This window comes from Passer montanus, unplaced genomic scaffold, assembly GCF_014805655.1.
Source record: "Passer montanus isolate IOZ18808 unplaced genomic scaffold, ASM1480565v1 scaffold161, whole genome shotgun sequence".
NCBI classification, from domain to species: domain Eukaryota; kingdom Metazoa; phylum Chordata; class Aves; order Passeriformes; family Passeridae; genus Passer; species Passer montanus.
The window spans coordinates 533,030-543,743 of NW_024363272.1; the positions used below are offsets into that span (position 1 = coordinate 533,030).

At 55.3% G+C, this 10,714-nt stretch overlaps 1 protein-coding gene across 1 annotated transcript; it reads left to right on the top strand.

Annotated features, from left to right (window-relative positions):
• Window positions 1-65: 65 nt before the first annotated feature.
• CCNT1 (cyclin T1) lies at window positions 66-10,147 on the top strand. Its single transcript, XM_039703247.1, has 9 exons — window positions 66-400; window positions 1,382-1,463; window positions 1,704-1,832; window positions 2,580-2,640; window positions 3,926-3,988; window positions 4,600-4,645; window positions 7,031-7,194; window positions 7,515-7,585; window positions 7,936-10,147. Exons 1-9 carry the CDS (start codon window positions 228-230, stop codon window positions 9,313-9,315), a joined length of 2,169 nt encoding a protein of 722 aa, XP_039559181.1. The 5' UTR covers window positions 66-227; the 3' UTR covers window positions 9,316-10,147.
• The last annotated feature ends 567 nt before the right edge of the window (window positions 10,148-10,714 follow it).

Consider the following 10,714-nt stretch of genomic DNA (forward strand, 5'->3'; position numbering starts at 1 on the left):
CCCTCAAACCGGAGCCCCTCACGGCGTGAGGGGAAGCGCGGGGCGGGGCCTGCCCGCGAGGGGGCGTGGCTTCCCGCTCAGACCCCGCCCCCTCAACGTCCCTCCCCGCTTTGGAACGCTCGCGCCGCCAACGGCTCCCCCCCGTGCCCGCCCACCCGGCGCTTGACGTCATCGCGCCGCCGCGCTGCGTGCGCACGCCGCGTCCCCCGCGCGGGCGCAGAGCCGCCATGGAGGCCTCGGCGGGCGGCGGCGGCGCCGGGCCCGGGCGGCGCTGGTACTTCAGCCGCGAGCAGCTGGAGCGGAGCCCGTCCCGCCGCGCCGGTCTCGACCCCGACAAGGAGCTCTCGTACCGGCAGCAGGCGGCCAACCTGCTGCAGGACATGGGGCAGCGCCTCAACGTGTATCCGGCCGCGCTAGGCCGCGCTAGGCCGCGGGTGGGAGCGGGGCGGGGCGGGGAGAACCGGGAGGGGGAGAGCCGGGAGGGAGTGAGGGGAGAGCCGGGAGGGAGTGCGGGGAGAGCCGGGAGGGAGTGAAGGGAGAGCCGAGTGTTGCGGGGATGGAGCAGAGCCCGGCCCCGGTCGCGGAGCTCGGTGCCGGGGTGTGGGCAAGGCCCGGCCCGGCTCTCGGGGCGGCGGGCGCCGCTTTTCCCGTTTTGGGGCTCAGGAAATCCCGTTTCGGGCGCAGGGAAAGCTGTGCTGGCGTGTTGGAGAGGTTTGGGCAGGCCTGGGCGGCCCGGGAGCGGGGAGAGCGGTGCCGGGGTGCTCGGAAGGGAGCGGCGGGCCCGGCCCCGCTGCGCCCAGCCCGCCTTGGGATCGAGCAGATTTCGGGAGCGGGGAAGGGAAAACGCGGCCGGAGCGGGAGCAGGGACGGCCGAGCCCGTTTCCAGGTGGCGGAAATGCCGTTTCAGGAGCAGGGAAAGCTGCGCTGGTGAGGCGGGAAGGCCCGGCCTGGGAGTGGAGAGAGCCGAGCCCGTTTTGGGATTGAGGAAATCCGGTTGGAGGAGTGGGAAAAGCTGCACTGGGGTGTTGTGAGGGCCCGGCCCACGAGTGCCTGGGAAAGCCGAGCCTATTTTAGAACCACGGAGATCCCAGAAAGGATTTTGGGAGCAGGGAGAGCTGTGCCAGGTTGTGAGGAAGGAGAGCTGAGCCTGTTTGGGATGGAGCAGACCCGTTTTGGGAGCAGGGAGAGCTCTCCTGGGGTGTTGGGAAGGCTCAGCTCGGTTGTGAGGAGTGCTGAGCCTGTTTTGGGATTGAGGAGAGCTGTGCTGGGGTGCAGGGAAGGCCATGGAGAGTGAGGAGAGCCTGTCCCATCCTGGTGCTGTTGGGGTCTGTTCCTGGGCCTGCCTGGGGGTCTCTGTGCTTTTCCTTAACCCCATCCCCAGCTCCCAGCTCACCATCAACACAGCCATCGTGTACATGCATCGCTTCTACATGGTGCAGTCCTTCACCCAGTTCCACAGGAATGTGAGTGCTGGCATTTGGGGGGTGGGGGGCGCTGGGAACCCCCAAATCCACTCCTGGGGAGGGGAACCCACCCTGGGAGGAGGTTTGGGAAGGGAGAAGGGACCCTTTTCTCCCCCCTGATGGTGGCCAGACTTGAACAGCCTTCTTTCCATGAAGGAATATTGAGAATCCACCTGGTTTGTTTGCTTTAATTTTGAATTTAGTGGCTTTTTTGAGCAAACAGAGCATTTTCCTCCACAGTCGGTGGTGCCAGCAGCTCTTTTCCTGGCAGCCAAGGTGGAGGAGCAGCCTCGGAAGCTGGAGCACGTCATCAAGGTGGCACATGCCTGTCTGCACCCCCAGGAGCCTCTGCTGGACACCAAGAGTGAGGTAAACGTGGGCAGGGAGCTTTGGGATGTGCTGTGAGAGCTGCAGGAGTGGGAATGGCATCGGAATTGTGGCTCCTGCTGCTCCTCCACCCTCCTGAGCTGCTCAGGGGCAGCTTCTCCATCCAGCCTCTCCTGCTGCAGAGGGGTTTGGGCTTCCCCATCTGTGCAAAGCCTTTTCTCCTCTGCTGGAGAGGGGTGCTGTGTGCCTGCAGTGCTGCTGAGGAGGGTGTGGAGCAGAGGAGCTCCTCTGTGGGAGCAGTTTGGCCCAGCACCTCTCTCAGGGGGTTAAAAACGTTGCTGATCCCTCATTTCTCCAGACAGCCCCTTTTACCTGGAGCTGAGCAGTGAGTCCTGCTGGAAGGGGCAGCTTTTTCCAAGGAAACTTAAAAAATTTTTTAAAAAGGCAGGAAAAGCAGGTGATTTCTGCACTGCTCATGTGGGGGACCAGCACCCAGGGCCCTCCAAACACTCTGTTCCCTCTTTCTTAGAATCTCCAGATGCTTTGGGTTGGAAGGACCTTAAATCCCATCCCAATCCACCCACCTGCCATGGGCAGGACATTTTCCAGTAGCCCAGCTTGCTCTGAGCTCCATCCAGCCTGGCCTTGAACACTCACAGGGAATCTGTTCCAGTCCCCCCCGTGCAGGGAGATTCCCATTTTTTTACCCTGGAGAGAAGGGTGTTAGGAATGTGCAGGCTTGATCCAAGTGCCTCTCCGTGAGTAACCTGCCTGTCCTCTCAACCCCAGGCTTACCTGCAACAAGCCCAAGACCTGGTCATTCTAGAGAGCATAATCCTACAGACCCTGGGTAAGTTCCTCGGAGCGGCCGGACTGCCACACCAATCCCAGAGCCAGGAGAATTCCACAGGCTGCAGAATTCCTCATCCCTTCCACAGAGTGCACACAACAAACCCTGTTTTTCAGCCTGACTCTTGTTTTAACGTCAATTTTTCAGGTGTAACTTGTGGCAGGCTCAATGCTGAGAGATTTAAGTGTGGTTTGTCACTTTGGTGTTTTTTTTTTTTTCCCCTAAAAATCAGGATTTGTGCTGCTTGGACACCAGTCTTGGTCCTGGGTTGTGCTTTCCAGCTCTATCATAGAATGATGGAATGGTTTGGGTTTGAGGGGACCTTAAAGACCATCCAATTCCAGGCCATAATGCTCCAGTTCTGTTGCAGGAAGCAGTTTGTACTGAGAGATGTCTTAAAAAATGGGTTGGAAGTGAATATTTTGATGAAATAATTAAATGGGGGAGAACCCCCAGAACTCAACAAACCAGGAACAGTTTCTGGGTGTTTTTGGAAGTAGAAGTCTCCACGTAGGGCTGTGGCTGGTGGAGCTGCTGCCCTGTTTCTTTATCAAATGTACTATTAAAAGTTGTGTTCACTAACAAATGTTCTGTTTCAGAGGCAGATTCAGGTAGATTTTCCCTCCAAAAGAGCAGGATTTGTTACTCCTGACTGGATTCAGAGCAGACCCCTTGTCCCTCCTTCCGTGGGGGCAGAGTTGCTGTGGCCACAAGCCTGTGGCTAAACCAAGCCCAGTTCTGCAGCCTCTCAGTTCTCCAGAGGCCTTTTTAAACACCCCAGTTCTCCCAGAACATTCTGCAGATCTGCTGTGCACATGGACCAATTGGAATTCTTTTTTTCCCCTTTCAAACACAATTCCCAAAGCGAGGAGGAAGCGGGAGCAAGGATTAAACTCAGTTGTCCTCAGTGCTTTAGGCCCATTCAAAGGGAAAACAATCTGCTTCCTCTCAGCTTTTTGGGTGAGAGAAATTCCTTGCAGCAGATGCCATTGTCTTTGCCTTCCTCCCAGCTGCTTCAAGAGGCTTTGTCCTGCTATTTTTAAACTCTTTAATAGTTGTTTTGTTTCCAGTGAGGCCTTTCAGAAGCTGGGAGGTCTGGCAGCAGCAGAGACCTTCTGGGTTTGTAGCTGGAGAACTTGAGACTTCTGGATACAGGAAAAAAAAAAATGGGCTCCTCTATTCCTGCCTGGCTCCAAGCAGGGCTGTAGGAGGGAAGGGGTGCAGGAGAACACAGATTCAGGGCTGTGCTGCTGGTTCTGATGGTCCTTTGTCTGTGTCCTTCCAGGGTTTGAGATCACCATTGACCATCCTCACACCCACGTGGTGAAGTGCACCCAGCTTGTGCGAGGTGAGAGGGAATTGGGAGGAAAATATGGGGGAGTGTCCAGCTGGGATTGCTCCAGAGCTTCCCAGAACTCTGGAATGGCTTGGGTTGGGAGGGCAAGGACAACTTCCACTTGCCCAGGTTGTTCCAACCTGGCCTTGAACACTTCTAGGGATGGGGCAGCCACAGCTTCTCTGGACAATCAGGGCCTCCCCACCTTCACAGGGAGGGATTTCTTCCCAATTTCCCATCTTATTCTCACCTTTTCCAGGTGAAAAACCATTCCCCTTTGTCCTGCCCCTCCAGGTTCCAGCCAGAGTCCCACTTCAGCTCTCTTGGAACCTGAAAAGCCACAACAAGGTGACCCCAGAGCCTTCTCCAGGCTGAACAATCCCAATTCTCCCAGCTTTTCCTCCCAGGAGAGCTGATCCATCCCTCTGATTCTCAAACCAATTTTAGATGGTTCAAGCTCTTCTGAACCACACAAAGCTCTCAGTGAACAGCAGTTCCCAAAATCCTCGTGGCTGTGGCCTGCTGGTCAATCTGTGGGTGGCTCATGGTTCTTGCACTAAAATAACACAACAATATGCAAATAACACCCTGATTGTTCTTTTTTGTTTGTTTGTTTCTTGCAGCCAGCAAGGACTTGGCACAAACTTCCTATTTCATGGCTACAAACAGGTTATTATTTTATCATTTTATAATGGGTTGATAATTTATCTGCTGCCTGTGGCCCCAGAGGCATCACTCAGCCTGGGAGCAGCTGGGAATCCCACAGGAAGAGCCTTAAGAAAGGGTTCCAGCTATTTTTCCTGCCAGCTGCTGGGAAAAATGAGCTGGAAAATAAGGCAGATGGGATACTCAGGAGCTTCACTGCTTATTTAATAGGAATTTAATTGTGAAAGTTTGAAAAAAAAAAAAAAAACAAAACCAGAAAGGTGGAGGGAAAATGAGTATATAATTTTTTTCTTGCTTACTCCTGGGTGTTGGAGAGTTTTCAACAAGGTGCTGTGGAAATTGTCCATGAATATGCTTTGTACCCCCCAAAAAAGGTGGTTTGGGGCATAAATGAAAAAAAAAATCAACCCCAAGTTTTTTATATGGGTTGTTTTGCCCCTAAGTTTTCCCTGGAAAGAAAAATCTCTCCTAAGTTCTTCATTTGGGTTGTTTTGTCCTTAAATTTTCCCTGGAAATGAAAATCAACCCCAGATTCTTTCTCTGCTTTGTTTTGTCCCTACATTTTCACTGCCAGCCTGATGCCAGCACTTTTGCTGGGATTATTTCTAAATTTAATTTCCTGGATTATCAGCTTCAGACAAATCATGGAATTCATGTTTGGAACATCATGGAGATGGAAAACACTTTAGTTTTTGGGAAATTACTGAGGGAAAAGTGGTTTAGGTGCCAACACAGTTGAAGCTGCAGGGCTGGAGATGCCTCTAAGATCTGTCTGGGCATGTGGTTTCCCTTTTCCACCTGGGAAGTGTTCCCTGCTCACCTTCACTGTTTGTTGAAGGTGTTTCAGGCTCCAAAGGGCACCCTGTGGATTTCCGGCCTCGGGATCGTGCTGGTGCTGATGTTTGGGTAAACACAGCCCTGAAACCTGGTTTATCCCTGCAGCCAGAATTTCAAAGCCGTGGGATTAGGAGTTAAGGCTGTAATTGAGGGAAATCCAGGCCGAAAGTGTGAAGAAGAGCCTTGGTGTTGCCTGAGTGAGCCAGTTCTGGCATGAGCTGGATTAATCCTTGTGTTCCTTTTGATTTCATTCTGGCATCGTGATGGGGCAGGCTTGAGGCTCTTTGTTTTCCTTGAGTTTGCTCTCCCAAGGCTCTGAATTTCCTGGGTTTGACTCCTCTGGATAAACCCATTATTCAGGAAACTTGAGGATTTTGGGTTGTAGATGCCAAACTTCAGCCTCTCCACTTTTCACTGATGAAAAAGGTGGTGAGGAGATGGTGCCATGTGGGGCCTCAGTGGCAGAATTCCCAAAGGATCCATTCAGGAGTGGGCAAATCCCACACTCAAGATTTGCTTCTGAGTTTCCTTAAGCTCTGGTGTTCCTTCAGGATCCTTGTAGTCCCTCAGTTCTCCTGGTGCTGCCCACATCTCCCAGCACTCATGGCCACGTGGAAAATCAATTTATTAATGAAAATATTTTATAGGTCACCTGGCTCAGGCTCTCTTGAGTATAAAGTGTATTCCTAAAAATCCTTTGGGAAGGACCAGACCCTTCCTAAAGCTGAAAAGTGCAGGTTTGCTCCTTGGATGCCATCTGGGAGTTGTGCTTGGAAGTTTCTCCCCAGAGCAGAGGTGAGGCTGGCAGGTGACCCCAGGACTGACTTTTGCCCTTGGAGCTCCCAAATTTTCTGTAGCAAAACTGGGATGAACAAGAAAACCGGTGAAGAAGGTCCCAAATTTTTCTGCAGCAAACAAAGAATGAACAGAGATGGAGGAAATCCCAACTTTGCTGTAGCAAAATGGGGATGAGCAAAAAAAAACCAGATAAATTTCTCTTCACTAGCAGAGGTGGGGCTGGTCCCCAGTGACTTTTCCCCCTTGGAGGGGAATCCCAAATTTCCTCCATTGAAAGAAGGACTAACAGGGAAATTGATGGAGGAGACCCCAAATTTCCTGTAGTAAAACAAGGATGAGTTTCTCCTCAGAGCAGAGGCTGGTGGGTGACCTCAGCACTGACTTTCCTCTTTTGGAGGAGATCCCAAATTGGAGGAGATCCCAAATTTCCTGTAGCACAACAAGGATGAGTTTCTCTCCAGAGCACAGGTGGGGCTGGCAGGCCCCCAGTGACCTTCCCTCTCAGAGAAGCTCCCAAATCACCTCTCTAAAAACCATGAACAAAAACTGGTGGTGAAGGAGAACCCAAACTCCCTGTAGCAAAGCAGGCCCGAACAAGCGAAACCCCGCTGTGCTGGAGCAGGACAGAGCTGGCTGTGCCTCAGGCTCCTTCTGGGCTGGTCCAAAGGGCCACATTCCCCCCACGTCCCGCGTGGATCTGCAGCTCAGGCGTGGGAGTTGATGGCTTTTTGTTTTCTCTCCCGGTGACGTCAGCCTGCACCTGACCACCTTCAGCCTGCAGTACACCCCGCCCGTTGTGGCCTGCGTCTGTATCCACCTGGCCTGTAAGTGGTCCAACTGGGAGATCCCAGTCTCCACGGACGGGAAGCACTGGTGGGAATACGTTGATGGCACTGTAACTCTGGAGCTCTTAGATGGTAAGTTTGGGAGCGAGGTTTTTTTTTTCCCTGCAAAAGGCTCTTAAAATGATTTTGGCATCGCTGGTCCTGGGTCTGATGTTCCAACACCACCTCACGGGCTCCAGGAGTTCAGGGCTAGTTGAGCTTTTCCAGGGCAGCAGCAGCTTCTGTAGCACCACAGAGAAATGAGTTTGAATGGGTCAGTGATTCCAGTTGTCAGAATGCCCCTCCTGGCGCAGCTCCATCCCACCAGTAGCTCCATCTGTCAGAGGAGGGGGTTGTCCTGCTGGACTGGGGCTGTTCTGACCCTCCTGCTTGTGTTTGTGTCTCCTCTGCAGAACTGACTCATGAATTCCTGCAAATCCTTGAGAAAACTCCCAGCCGACTGAAACGGATCCGGAACTGGCGGGTAAGAACCCGGGGCACAGGCTGTGATTCCTTTGGGAATCACAGTGCAGGACAGCAGGGAAGGGAGTTGTGTGTGGAATTGGGATACTGTGTGGTGCTGGAGTTCGTGTGGAATTGGGATACTGTGTGGTTCTTCAGTTCATCTGTTGTGAATTAACTTGTACAGAACTTTGGTTTTCCAGCTGCATTAGCAGCCCTGCTTCCAGGGGTTGGGAATTTTCCCACAAGGAGGGAAGGGAGCAAAGTGGATCTGTTTGTAAAGAAGACCTTGCACTGTCCTGAGGAGCTGTTTGGATTAAACCAGCTCCGGCGACACCCCAAGTAAACTCTTGCTGATTTCTTTAATTCCAGGCCTCTCAAGCAGCCAGGAAATCCAAAACCGACGACCACGGCGATGACGAGAGCCTGTCAGAGCAGACAATCCTCAACATGATCTCCAGGAACAACAGCTCGGACATGAACATCGCTGGCCTCATGAGCATGTCCACATCCTCCACGGCCGGCGCGGGGCCGGCGCTCCCGGCCGCCGCCGATTCCCCCGCGGAGCCGAGCGCCGCCGATCCGTCCCAGGCGGATCACTGGCACCCCCCTGCCAAGCTGGACATCCACAGGACTAGCGAGGGCACGTCAGCCGCTGAGCACCCGCAGCAGGACGGCGCTTCCTACCCCAAGCAGAGCACCAAGAACGCACCCTCGGCCAAGGTGTCCCTCAAGGAATACCGGGCCAAGCACGCCGAGGAATTGGCGGCGCAGAAGCGGCAGCTGGAAAACATGGAAGCCAATGTGCGCTCCCAGTACGCCTACGCCGCGCAGAACCTCCTGGTGCAGCAGCAGCGGGAGAGGGAAGGGCAGCAGGACAGCAACCCCTCCCCAATCGTCCTGAAAATCCCCAGCACGGGGCAGGAGAACCCCGAGCGCCCGCCTGGCGCCGACAAGGGTGACAAAGCTCTCAAGATGAGGATCCCGGCGGTGGGGGGAGGCGGGGAGAGGCCGATGCCCTCCAAGCAGGAGGACATCAAGATGCGGATTAAGGTGCCGGCTCCCGGAGACAGACACGGCTCCGCGGACGAGGGCGGCGCCGGGAAGAGCCGGGAGTACAAAGAGAAGCACAAGGGCCACTCATCCAACCATCACCACCACCACCACAACCACCACTCGCACAAACACTTGCACGCCCAGCTCGGCGCCGGCCCCAGCACCGCGGCCAAGCGCCCGGGGGACTCCAAACACGGCGCCCAACCCGGCGCCACCGCCACCCCCCACAAGGGCTACGGGCCTCTCGCCCCCACCCGCAAAAGACCCCTGCCCGAGGAGCCCCCAGCCGTGCCCCACGAGCACCAGCCCAAGGTGGGCAAAGTCTCCAAAGGCCCCGCGGTGCCGTTCCCTTACGCCCACCTTCCCGGGGCTGCCCACCTGCCCGGGCACAGCTCGGATTTATCGCAGCCCAGCAAAGCCCGGGGCGCCCACAAATCGGACAAGGGGCCTTCGGGGGCCAACGGGCACAACGTCAGCCAGGCCAGTGACTATCAGGACACGGTGAATATGCTGCACTCGCTGCTGAGCGCGCAGGGCATGCAGCCCACGCAGCCCCCCGCCTTCGAGTTCCACTCGTTCGAGCTCCTGAACCCCCGGGCTTCCAGCAGCTCCAGAGCTGCCAGCAACACGGACAAGCCCCGACCGCCCCCCCTGCCCTCGGAACCGCCCCCCCCGCTGCCTCCCCTCCCCAAATAACCCCATTTTTACTACTGAGTCCAGAGCCCGAGCCCAAACCCGCGGGGCTTTTCTAAGGGCTTTTTGATCTCCACTGCCTCACGAAGAACTTATTTTATTATAATATAACTTTTATTATTGATATTTAGTTGTTAAAAGCTGTGAAAGGATAAGGAACCCTTTCTCTATTCCTCCCTTTCCCCCATAGGCTCCCAGTTAGTGTTGGGCTTTGACCCCCCCTCTGGGGAACATGGGGGATATTTAAAATATGTCACAGAAAATTTAAGATGTTTTACAAATAATTTAAGCATTAACTTATATCTCAGTGGTTTGGTTCCTTTTAATTCCGAGGGGCTGTGGCAGAGCCCAGGGGGACTTTTGGGGAGGTTCCCTTGAGGTGTTGGTGTTGAGTTTTTGGGGGATGGAGGGATGTGGGGGTGCTGAGGGAATCCCAGGTGATGGGAGCTGTTTTCCCTCCCATGGGTCCTGTTTTTCCTGCACCTGTTGTGGTTCAGGATGCTGTCTCCATCCCTTGCTCCCTTCCTGCAGATCCCTGGATTTCCACGGGAAACCCTGGGGGCAGGGTGGCACATTCCCAGTGGGATCTGGGATGAGAAAGTGCCAGGCTGCTCCTGTGGGCACCATGCCCGGGGCAGCCCTTCAGGGAATCACACTGGCACGTGGCTGTGCCCAGCTGAGCTGGAAGCAGCTTCTCCTGGAGCCTCAGCCCAGGGCCAGGGCACCTGCCAGGGTTTGGGTTGAATATTTGGGAAAGCCCTCTTTCCTTTCTTTTTTAGACTTCTGACTTTTCTGACCTTCAATAAATGGGTGGTCGCTGGATGGTTTTGGGAAACTCTTGTTCCACCTCGAGCTTGTTTTTAGGAGGAATTCCTGCTGCCAAACCCCCTCCCAAGGATTTGGGGATCAATTTGGTCCAGTTTTGGGACCAGCTCTTAGATTTCAGGCTCTGGCCAAGGCGATCCCTTGCTTCCCTTCCCTCTTTTGGAGCCCCTCTTGGAGGCGGGATGTTGAGGCTTTGCCCTTCCCGGTGTTGGGAAACCGGGAGGGGACCGAGTGATGTCATGGGGGTCCAGGGTGCTGCTCCGGGACCAAACCGGGCCTGCTGTGACCCGGAGCCAAAACACAGCCTGTCCCGGCACCCCCGTCCTCTCCGGGTCCTGTCCCGGGACCCCCCCCCAGTGTCCTGTCCCGGGATCTCCCGGTCCTGTCCCGGGACCCCCGCCCCGGTGTCCTGGCCTGGGATCACCCCCGGTGTCTTGACTCGGGACCCCTGCCCCGGGACCCCCCGGTTCCTGGTCCGGGACCCTTGCCCCGGTGTTCTAGCCCAGGATCCACCCCAGTGTCCTGTCCCGGGACCCCCGCCCCTGTGTCCTGGCTCGGGATCACCCCCGGTACCTGG